Raw genomic sequence first — 12,005 nt, forward strand, 5'->3', positions numbered from 1 at the left:
GGGCTCCGTGCTGAATTGAGGGGACACACTGAAGTCTGGGAAGTACTTCCAAGGCTATTGATGAACCTCAAGACTTGAGAGAATATACTCTGCTACAGAGTTTTTTTTATATTCTTTTGGTATTCACACTGCAAAATAACATATTTGTATAACCTCTTGTTGACTTTTCAGTTTTAGTCATCATCTACTGCCTTCCCTTTCTAGCATCTTTCTCCTCTTTCACCCTCCCAGTACAGTTATATTAGAATTTTGGTTAGATCAGTAGTATTTAGGGTAGTATTATGACTATGTAAGCCATATAGTAAATTACTGACTTTTCTTACTTGGACAGATTTTTGTTGGCTTTGGAGTGAATAATCAACTTGTTTCTTTTCAATGTACTTGGCCCTGAATCAACTGCAGACTCTCTCAATTTTCTAAAGTTCCTTTTATGAAATTCTGACACAGGTATTAGTTTCATCTGTTTGAAGAAATGTAGAGTGATTGTCTTCTGTGCCTCATACTTAGTTTTCATCATGGCATCCCCCATCTGTGTCATCCAAGGATTTTCTTCTTTCTCCCATGTTGGATCTCTTTTATCCTGTTCTCATCTTTTGCTCTTTCTTGGTTTACTCTCTTGCTTTGGTAGAACACATCCTTGAGTAGTTTCTTGGAAAGGGTGCATGGAGCTCAATATGAGACCCTGAATGTCTAAAAATACCTTTACTTGAACCATCATGCAGGCTGCTCTTTTGGGGAAAGCCATCAGTTGGAAATCAGTTTTCTTCAGAATTTTCATGGCATTGTTCCAATGAATTCTAGCTTCCAGTGGTATCTTAAAAGTCTAAAACCTTTTGGACTCTTGATCCTTTGGATGCGGCCTCCCCTCCTCTTCCACCCCCTGCAGGAAACTTGTAGAATCTTTTATTTTGAAATTTCATATCGATGTGCTTTGCCCTGGGTCTGTTTTCTTCCGTTGTCCTGGGCACTCTGGGCTCTTTTAATTTAGAAACTCGTATTCTTCATTTCTGGGAAGTTTTCTTGGACTAGGTGATTTTTTTTCCTGCTATTTACTCTCTCTCTCTCTCTCTTTTAATTTTATTTTTTAAATTTACATCCAAATTAGTTAGCATATGGTGCAACAATGATTTCAGGAGTAGATTCCTTAATGCCCCTTACCCGTTTAGCCCATCCCCCCTCCCACAACCCCCCCAGTAACCCTCTGTTTATTCTCCATATCTGTCTCTTATGTTTTGTCCCCCTCCCTGTTTTTATATTATTTTTGCTTCCCTTCCCTTATGTTCATCTGTTCTGTGTCTTAAAGTTCTCATATGAGTGAAGTCATATGATACTTGTCTTTGACTAATTTTGTTTCGCATAATGCCCTCTAGTTCCATCCACATAGTTGCAAATGGCAAGGTTTCATTCCTTTTGATTGCCAAGTAATACTCCATTGTGTATATATATGTATGTGTGTATACATATATATATATATATATATATATATATATATATATATGTATATGTATACATACATACCACAACTTCTTTATCTGTTCATCCATCGATGGACATTTGAGCTCTTTCCATACTTTGGCTATTGTGGATAGTGCTGCTATAAACATGGGGGTGCATGTGTCCCTTTGAAACAGCACACCTGTATCCCTTGGACAAATACCTAGTAGTGCAATTCCTGGGTCGTAGGGTAGTTCTATTTTTAATTTTTTGAGGAACCTCCATACTGTTCTCCAGAGTGGCTACACCAGTTTGCATTCCCACCAGCAATGCAAAAGAGATTCTCTTCTCCTCATCCTTGCCAACATCTGTTGTTGCCTGAGTTGTTAATGTTAGCCATTCTGACAGGTGTAAGGTGGTATCAATGTGGTTTTGATTTGTATTTCCCTGATGATGAGTGATGTTGAGCCTTTTTTCCTGTGTTGGTTGGCCATCTGGATGTCTTCTTTGGAGAAGTGTCTATTCATGTCTTTGGCCCATTTCTTCACTGGATTGTTTGTTTTTTGGGTGTTGAGTTTGATAAGTTCTTTGTAGATTTTGGATACTAACCCTTTATCTGAGATGTCATTTGCAAATATCTTGTCCCATTCTGTCAGTTGCCTTTTAGTTTTGCTGATGGTTTCCTTCACTGTGCAGAAGCTTTTCATTTTGATGCGGTCCCAGTAGTTCATTTTTGCTTTTGTTTCCCTTGCCTCCAGAGACGTCTTGAGTAAGAAGTTGCTGCGGCCAAGATCAAAGAGGATTTTGCCTGCTTTCTCCTTGAGAATTTTGATGGCTTCCTGTCTTACCTTTAGGTCTTTCATCCATTTTGAGTTTATTTTTGTATATGGTGTAAGAAAGTGGTCCAGGTTCATTCTTCTGCGTGTCGCTCTCCAGTTTTCCCAGCACGACTTGCTGAAGAGACTGTCTTTATTCCATTGGATATTCTTTCTTGCTTTGTCAAAGATTAGTTGGCCATACGTTTGTGGGTCCATTTCTGGGTTCTCTATTCTGTTCCATTGATCTGAGTGTCTCTTTTTGTGCCAGCTATTTACTCTCTTTTTGTGGAACTTTTATTTGGATGTTATCCTACTTTCTTTAAGATATCCTTATATTATCTTTGAACCTTTCTATTAAGCTTTCCATTTCTCCTCTCACGTTTTTAATTTCCAGGTGCTCTTTTTAATTATTTGACTGGTTTTTTTTTTTCAATAGCATCTGAGTATTTCGTCTTTGCAAATAATCTCTCTTGCCTTTTACTGAGGATTTCCCTAATGACTCTTAGAAATTTCATTCCTTACTTCCACCCCATTATCTGTCTTCTCAGTAGAATAAAGATTCATGAGGGTAGGCCTTTTTTCCTGTTTTTTTTTTTCCCACTGATGTTTTCCCAGCACTCCGAACAATGCCTGACACACAGTAAATGTTTAAATATTTCTGGAATAAACTGAATGATTGTTATGATGATACTAATATACATTATATTTTTTCTCCTAATATAGATCTACTCTGTCTCTTTAGATTAACTTTTTCTATTCTTACTGCTCTTAGATTAGAAATTTTCTGCAGCTATCTGATAATACTTCATCATCTGTTTCTATTTAAGAAAAGGGGTAGGGGTGTCTGGGTGGCTCAGTTGGTTAAGTGTCTGACACTTGGTTTTGGCCCAGGTCACAATCTCACAATTTGTGGGATCGAACCCCACATCGGGCTCTGCACTGCCAGTGTGGAGCCTGCTTGGGATTCTCTCTTTCTCCCTCTCTCTCAAAATAAATAAACTTAAAGACAAAATAAAGGTGGTAAAAAAGCTCATTGGACTATACGGGTAAATGGATAGGACTTGCCACCTTTGGGTTTCATGGTAGAATGATATGACTTGTTGGAGATCTCTGAATGTTGGTATCTAGATCTTCCTTCTTGGCTGGTCTAGTTCTCTGGAGCACTTCTTTCAGTCTCTGGATACAGAAGTTTGAGAGCAGAGAGGAATTGGGTTGGAAGTCTCAGCATCCAGAATTCATATATTTATTAGATCCCCCTGTTTTCAGTATGGCCTCATGCCTTCATCTCGGCCAGGTGTCCTCCCTGGAGAAGAAAAATATTTCTAGCCTTTTGCTGGAGTGGAAAACATGCTGCAAATATGCAGAATGTGGGAGAAATATCTTAGGGTCTAACTGCTCTGATGGATCATGGTCCTGTAGTTCTTAGATTAGTTCAAATAGATATTTGTTGGATACTTAGTATATTCTGAGCTATTAAGGTGAAGTAGGGGTAGGGCATGGATACTACAGGTAGAGGGGACCACAGGAGCAGGGATGCTGAAGCCAAAAGCTGCATGAGGTATAGCTGGAACCTGATCTTCAAGGGTATTGTGAAGGTATGCCTTTCTAAAGGGTAGGAAGTAGGATTCACTGTTAGTTAATTTTGTTTATTTTTTATTGCTTTCTTCATTTTACCCCTACTTCCCGAGGAGTTTGATGTCACTGATTCTTGAGAACTGAGGGGCTTGTGTGGTACAAACTGATTAGTCTCTGCTTTCTCTACTGCTGATTTAGGCATCAGCCACTCATCTCTTTTCCTAGTTTCAAATTTAAACAAGAAAGTTTAAACAGTTCTTTTCACTGTTAATGAGGTAAGAGTGAGATTAGTTGCACATATTCAAGCTACTATCTATACTCAAAAGTCTTACTATGGGGCATTTAATAAATTTCAGGATAGTAAAGAAACTAGGAATCTTACACAGTATCAGGCCAAGATTATAGTTTAAAGTGATCCCAAGTTGGTAAGTGTCTTCAAGTTTCTGGTTCTGGCAGACATAGTAGAGAAGGAACCCACTTTCCACACAGAGCCCGAAGTATTTCTTCAGGTAAAGTTTCAAGGGATATGCATTTAGAGTCAAAGGTTGCCAAGCACTCTAGGAAATAGACCAGTAGGAGAGATAGATAGCAGGAGCAGCAAAATAGTAGTAAATACAAGGGCCTCAGATTGTGGGATTATCAGACACACACTGTTACATAAATATGTTTAATAATTTGGGGAAAAAAGGAAATGGAGAAAATGAGTACATAGCCAAGAAATTATAAAAATGAAAAAAAGGCCTTTGAAAAAAGATCAAATAGAACTAGAAATGAAACAGTCATTGAAATAAACCTAAAGACAGGATTAACAGGACATTAAGCGCAGCTGAAGAGGGAATTGGTCAATGGAACAGTAGATATTAGAAAATTATCCAGAACACAGCACAGTTTAGACAAAGAGCTCCAGAAGGAGAGGTAGAGAAACTGGCAGAAAGACAGTATTTGAAGAATCACTCAGAGTTTCCCAGAATGAACGGGATGCCACATGGTTTAGAAATTCCAGTGAAGCTCAGTAGGTGTTGAAAGAGAAAGAAGATGAAGAACTAGGCAGACTCAGCGTCAGGTTCAGTACTGCAGAGCACCGCAAACAGAGAAGACTGACTACTTAGCAAAAAACGATTCTATGGACACCTGACTCCTCGGCAGCAGCAATGGAGGCCAGAAGACCGCGAAATGTTATTTTTAATGTGCTGCGAGAAAGTAGCTGTCCATCTAGAATCTAGACCCAGGGAAATAATCTCTTAAGAATGAGGGTGAAATAAAGACTTTCAGTCCCACAAACGGAGTAAGCTTGCTACTAACAGACGCTCAATGAAAGAAATTCTAAAGGATGAATTTCAAACGGAAGGTACTATCATAAAAGAGATTGTAATGGAAATTAGGAAAGTTGTAAAACTGAGAACATATCAAAAACCTGTGATTCTTGGAAGAAAATTTGTAACGCTAAATGCTTATGTTAGAAAAGAAGAAACACTGGAAATTGAGCTTGGCAACTGTTTTTACGCTAGAAAAAGAACAATAGGATAAGCCTAAAGAAAGAAAATGCAAGATGAACAGACATTAATGAAACAAAGGAGGCAGGCAATACAGAGGCTCAGGAAAGTTTTTTTTTTTTTTTTTTTTAACGTTTATTTACTATTGAGAGACAGAGCGTGAGCAGGGGAGGGGCAGAGGGAGAGGGAGACACAGAATCTGAAGCAGGCTCCAGGCTCTGAGCTGTCAGCACAGAGCCCCACGCGGGGCTCGAACTCACAAACTGCGAGATCATGACCTGAGCCAAAGTCAGACGCTTAACCGACTGAGCCACCCAGGTGCCCCAAGTTTTTTTTTTTTTTTTTAAAGAGTAATAAAATGGTCAAATGTCAAGTGAGCTCGGTGAAGGGAAAGTAGAGTGATGATACAAATAGTATGAGGAATCAAAAACAAAAGTTAGGTGCACGGAGATTAAGATGAGTAGAGGAGGGCATAGGAGTTCCTTTATAGCAATAAATATGAGCCTTTAGACAATAAATGTCTAGAAAAATAAAATTTCTCAAAACTGACTTAAGAATTAGAAATTCTGAATAATCCTGTAACAATTAAAGAAATGAAATCATTAAAAATCTTGTTTCAAACAAAACTTCAGGCCCAGATAGTTCTGCTGGCAAGTTGTACCTGCCATTCAACATTAGCAACAAAAACAATCTTCGATCTTACACAGCCTGTTCCCGAGCACACATGGGGAACATTTTCTGGCTGAATCAGGCCTGACAGACAACTACATGAGAAAGGAGACTTACTGATCACAGTCTCATTTATGAATATGGTTGGCAAAAATCCTAAGCACAATATTAGCCAACTAAATCTAGCAGATCTAAAAACCTGACCAAGTTGGGATTATTGTAGGCTGGCAAGGGTGCTTTCACATTTAAACATGTATAATGTAATTTATCATATTAACTAATTATCGGGGGAAAAATCATACCATCATCTCAGTGGATGGAGATACAACTTTGGTTAAAAATCATCAACAAATTATAAAAAAATCTCAACAGGTGGGAATTTTCATAATTGGTTATAGCATTTCTACAAGAAACCTACGGAAAGTACCATACTAATGGTGAAATAGTGACAGCCTTACCTTTGAGATCAAAGAAGGTAAGAATGCCCATATGATCATTACAAGTCAACTTTATAGTAGATGTTCTTGCCAGGTAAGATAAAAAACACAAAATAGGTAAAGGTACTGAAAAGAGGCAACTGAATTACTGTTCATGTTTGTAGGTGATACGATTTTATCCAAAAGTATATGCAGAAACACCCTCATACCATCTTTTATAAAGATAGGGCATTTGTTTTTTTAATTAAAAAATAGCACAAATGAAATGCATCAGACCCGAATATGATGTGTAGGTCCTGTATCCGAGTACACTAAGCGGGAACAGTGAGACCCACAACTCACCTGCTTGGTTTCCTGCCTCTCAGGGATCACTGTCTTTTGTTGCTTGGTTTCCTAGTGTCTTGAAAACTGTCGTTTTCTGTGTTTTGTTCTAGTGTTGAAAACTGTTGTTTCATATAAAAAACGTGTTTGTTTTTGGCTGTTTCAAATGGGAGGATAAATCTGGTCTTTGTTACTCCCTCTTGGCTGGAAGCAGAAGTTTAATTAAGCGGCTTATCAATTCTTAGGCCTCTTTTGTTAATAAAGGGTGATTTTTAACACACAGTTTGTTCTGGTGCAAGGCTTTTCCTTTAAAAGCACGTGTAGATTTTTCAAGTTTTGTTTTAAAAGAAATCGGTAATTTAAAGGCCCAATCCTGAGGACCTTTAGAGTTGGGACCCTGAGATGGATAATTCCTAAGGCTTTTGTTTTTCTGCTGCTACACGCTTTGTTATTGAAGACTGTCCAAGGTCTTACCACCACTGGAGTTGTGACCCGCTGATGTGTTTCATAAATTTTAATGAGAGACAGATTGAGAGAGGTCATTGATGGACCCACATGGTTGTACCATATCTCTGCCCTGGCTCAGAATGCAAATCTCTGTGAAATTACTCTTAAGTTACCTTTGTGGAAAGCCCCAAACTCCATCTTTGGGCATGTCTGGTCTAGCTAGGTCAGATCAAAAGTGATTTACAAAAACTTTTATGTTCTTGGCACATTGCTATGATTTATTTTTAAGCCACAGAAAATTGTCCAAATATTAGCACACATATTATAGAATTGCCAATAAGCTGTGTACGGTTATATAGAGCACAGTGTGCTTTTTAAAGGAGTTTGTAAAGAATATGGTTTAACTTGCCAGTGTGTGATAATAAAGTTATTTCTTGTGTGTGATTTTGGACTTGATTTATAATTCACTAGCAGATGTTTATTTTCATTGTTAAGTTATAATTCAGACATTCTTGGCTTAACTCAAATTTTCTCTAGATCTCACAAAATAAAAAAAAAATTAGACTGAAACTTCCCTTCATCCTTCAAATGGGGCCAGATTATTTTAGAAACAGATTTTCTTATTTCTGCTAATAAGGATCAGGGAGAGAAAAGGCAATTGAGATCTTTGAACGGTCTGTAAACATCATTTTAGTCCGTCTCTTCCAGCGTCCCCTGCTGCTGTCAGACCTACTTGCTTACAGGGCAGTAGAGCTGCGTCACGGAAACTCTGGCTCCCTTCGTTTCTGTAGCCTCCTTGCTGAGCTAATGAGCAGTGTAATGGCCGGGAGAGAGGGAGACATGTTAGAGAAACCTAAGGGCCTAGATGATTTGAAACTAAATAATTAACATCAGAATAATGAGGGATTGACCGCCTTTCCCGTGATGGGTTCCAGTGCTTTGATCAAAAGGTGTCTTTTCCTTACTGTTTTATATGGTCTTAATCACAACAGCCTATATAAATAATTGGATTTGGAGAAGGTAGGATCCAGATGAAAAAGGGATTAGAAATAGCATGTGCTTTTTTTTTAAATTAAGCCTTCAGATGGATTTTAATAACTTAAACATGTTAACTGCAATTGCTATTCCTGGTTAAGAAGTGGAGGGGTATTTGTTTTGTGTTTGGGAATTCTTAACAGTATGTGTTTTTCTTTTCAGCTACTAAGTCAGGATTGTTACCTCCGCCGCCTGCGCTCCCTCCAAGACCTTGTCCATCACAGGTAGGAGACAGAAGTTGATTTCTGTGAACTGTTCGGTACTAGGGAAGTGGTCCTATCACTGTGCTTCCTTTGCAAGGGTTGATAGCCACAGAACTGGCTGGTCACATTCCCAAGATGACATCTGGACAAAGGAGAGAGCGGTTGAATTTCTTCTTACCTAGCCAGTCCCTCAACCTCATGTAGAAAAGTGGAAGTTCCCTCAATAGGCAACCAAACAAATGTGTATTGGTTCACCTTTGGCTTTGGGGGTGGGGGACATGGTGTTTCTGTATAGTATGTACAGTCTGGGTGTGTATATTTTCATCATGTTTTAGGAGCTTTGTGAATTCTGCATAAACTAAAAATAAATGGCCATCACCATGGTGTTAGAGCTGTGGTTTGAGCCTACAGTGCTTTCGTTAGGTTGGTATCTTCCTTTGGAATAATAAGCTGAAACATCAGGAGTTGGGAGAGTGTGTCACCAAAATCTGTTTTGCCTGTGAATTCATTCTGCCTTATTTTTATGTGCTGCTATGGCCTTATTCATCAACACTGCTCGTAGAATTGGAAATGAGAAGGAAGCAGCAAATCTGCGGAATGCGGTAAAGGGCACTACGGGTCCTTCCTTTTGTTAACTGCTGCTGAAGAAACTTTGTGCCTTTAAAGGCCCTCTCTAACTTTCGGCAGAAAATGCTGCCCAGAGCATATCTTTCCGTATGCCACATCTTAGGATTCGCTGAGTCTCTGAAGCCACTTTTAACATTTGCTTGTCCTTCTTTTAGAGAATTAGATCATCTTTAGCATCCACTCAACCTTGAGGTGCAAATACAGTGAGGTCCTGCTTTCCTGCCTCAGTCTGAAGGGTAATAAAAAGCCCCGTTCTTCCTGACTCACATAGAAACGAATGAGAACCCCCTTTCCAACGCTCCAGGATTGGCTCTAAGACCTGTTGATTAATCAGCCAACAAATACTCATTTATATCTAATAGCAAGCTTTAGTTCCATTCCGAGCTTTTCCCTGCTTATAATTTCTGCTCATTTAAATTATTAGTTCTGTTTATCGAGCACCTATTGTGCTAAGTGCTTTCAGCACATTATTTAATCTTCACAAAACTCCTATGAAGTAGGTGCTAATATGCTTTATTTTTATATAGATGAGGAAATTGAAACATACAGGGGTCAAGCAAGTCAGCTAAGGTGACATAGCTAGTGAATAGGTAGAGTCAGCATCCCGGTCAGAGTCCATCTCCTAAACATCCCTGTCCTCCCCATCCTTGAAGCCGATGTGTATGTATACAGTAAGACGGTGATCTGTTGCATTGGCAGGTAAGGCCTTCACCCCGTCTTCCTGTGGAGGACATAGATGAGATCAAGCTCCTGATTGGCACCAATAGCAAACCGGGACTTTGTCAAAACAGAAGAGTGGGCATTCTGGAGGCGGTTACCCACCAGCTGCTGGTTTCAAACTGGGGCTTGGGAGCCGCCTGGATGAATGCGTGGAAGACCTGTCTGAAAGGGCTTTTGTGACCAACCTCCTTATCTTCTACCGCACATGTGACAGCAGTTATTTCCCGGTTGTGAAATGTGTTGCTGCTATCAGCGGACCTCGTCTGACCTGCTTGAGTGGGCTTCCTGCCTGCCTTGGGGCTTAGTGACTGAGGATCTGATGGGGGGCTGGGAATTCTCAAGTCACTGTTAATGAACGAGACTGCTTCTTTGTCTACCAGATTTCCCATCTCAGGGTAAACAGTAAGCGCAGTGCTCAGCGCAGGCCTCCAACTCAGCTGCCTAACTATGGAGATTTCAGACTGCAGAAACAGGTGTGTAAGAAATGCAGGCAGAAAATCCCTTCGCTACTGACCTCCCCCTGCTCTCCCCCTGTCCTCCTCTGTAAGTGGGACACACACATTCAACAGAGGAAATCCTGGGTACTGAACACATGATAGTATTTAGTCTTTGTGCAGTGTCAAATTCCTAATGGCCCTGGGAGAGAGTCCCCTAACCACTTGGATGGGGCACCTGTATATTCTAGTCTTTCCTGAACTGCTTGTGATAAAGTAGTCTTCTGGGAGACGTTCATAGGGCTCTGTGGTAAGACAGATTTGCAGGCTGTGGCCTCGGTACCCGCTTAGGGAGGTTCGCGGTGTGAATGGGCTCATTGAAGGGTTTGAAATTCTACAGTAAAGAAACCTGGTCAAATTTGGTAAAGCTTGCGATTTCCTAGTGATTGTGACCATTCACCTCTTTATTTATAAAATACTTATCAATATCCTGAGGGCTTGGTTGTTAGGAAACATTATACACCAGCCTTAGAGTAGTGGTAAGAACATTTCCAAACCTCTTTAATCTGTCACCTCCTCTCTATATTATGTGATTGAAGTTAAATTTTTATACTTAGGTGAATAGTTTTCCCTAGAGGAATTGAAAATGCAAAATAAAGTTGACTACACATTAGCTTCGGGTTTCAGATTGTCATGTTTTCACTTTGTTGTGTTTTCTTATTTGCTTTTCTGTTCCTTCTTGGCTTTGCTCTCTCATGAGGTCATTTTTACCACTTCGCAGCAAGCTTTATCACAGCAAATCTTAAGCGCTCCGAATTCGTCTTTTGCTCTGTTAAACACATTTTTTGAGTGTTCCTTGTTATATATGGACAATTGGCTTGACTTTGGGAAAAAATATATATACAGTACTTAACTACAGACTCATTTTTATGAGGCTTAAACTGTAGTACCTAGGGGAGAAAACAAGGAAGCTTGGTTATATTTTAAATCTTTTATTTATTGGTAGCTCTGAGAAGAGATTTTGTAAGATAGAAAGGTTTTGATTTAAAAATTTCATATTATTTAACTTGATAAATGGGCAAGACTAGATTATAATAAACATGAAAACATTCTGTTCCCTAAAAAGGAACACTGTTAAAAAAACTTCGTGGCCAGTGATGCCCTTTGAGGTTTTAAGTATGTAAGAGAAAAGCGCTTGTATGTTTGCAACTGTGCCCACAAAGGTATATATAGATCATTTCTACATACACTAAAAGTGTATCTTTTGTCAAGTGAGAGGGAGAAGGTATAGGTTTTTAGCATAAAATGCAGTTTCGCTGGCTCCTATTTCTACTAAGCACCATTATGATATGAACATGTGGATTAAGTTATACAAATGGGGCTCTGGAGTTAAGAAAAGGAATAAATTCAAAGAAACAGATCTTTTTATTTTTCGTACTATAGGTAAGATCAAGAGGGACCATGTGACTATATAAAGAATCAAATGGTTTGTGTTCTGTGTTTTCCTGGGGACGGGCTAGAGACAGGGCATGGTATTTTGGCTCTGCTCAGAGGAGGTGACACATTTATTTATTAATTTTTTAAAAGACTGATTCATAACATAAATGACTAAACAGCAATTAGAGTGAACTGTTTCATATGGAGCAGCGTTAAAATGAGAGTTAAACTTGGTACCTCATGCTTTGCATAGAAACTGAATAAAATGCCATCTGCGGTGTGGCTTGTCCTGTAGGTTGCTTCTCTGCTAAGGGCCTGATTGGTACTCCAATAATTAAATCTGTTTCATAGTATT

At 39.2% G+C, this 12,005-nt stretch overlaps 1 protein-coding gene across 13 annotated transcripts in view; it reads left to right on the forward strand.

The window, feature by feature from the left end:
- REPS2 (RALBP1 associated Eps domain containing 2) overlaps positions 1–12,005 on the forward strand; it is a 353,324-nt gene that overhangs the window by 146,385 nt on the left and 194,934 nt on the right. For 9 of the 13 annotated variants that reach the window (XR_008290030.1, XM_053202117.1, XM_053202118.1 and 6 more), the window contains 2 exons: positions 8,392–8,453; positions 10,160–10,252. Coding sequence is in view for 12 of the 13 variants with exons in the window: in XM_053202117.1 (XP_053058092.1) it covers positions 8,392–8,453; positions 10,160–10,252 (155 nt within the window). In the remaining variant the exon portion in view is untranslated. Of the gene's footprint in view, positions 1–8,391; positions 8,454–9,214; positions 9,296–10,159; positions 10,253–12,005 lie in introns of those variants that run through there. The other 4 variants (XM_027054719.2, XM_027054722.2, XM_027054720.2 and 1 more) reach the window with 2 other exon arrangements.

The sequence above is a fragment of the Acinonyx jubatus genome, chromosome X (genome assembly GCF_027475565.1).
Source record: "Acinonyx jubatus isolate Ajub_Pintada_27869175 chromosome X, VMU_Ajub_asm_v1.0, whole genome shotgun sequence".
Lineage (NCBI taxonomy): Eukaryota > Metazoa > Chordata > Mammalia > Carnivora > Felidae > Acinonyx > Acinonyx jubatus.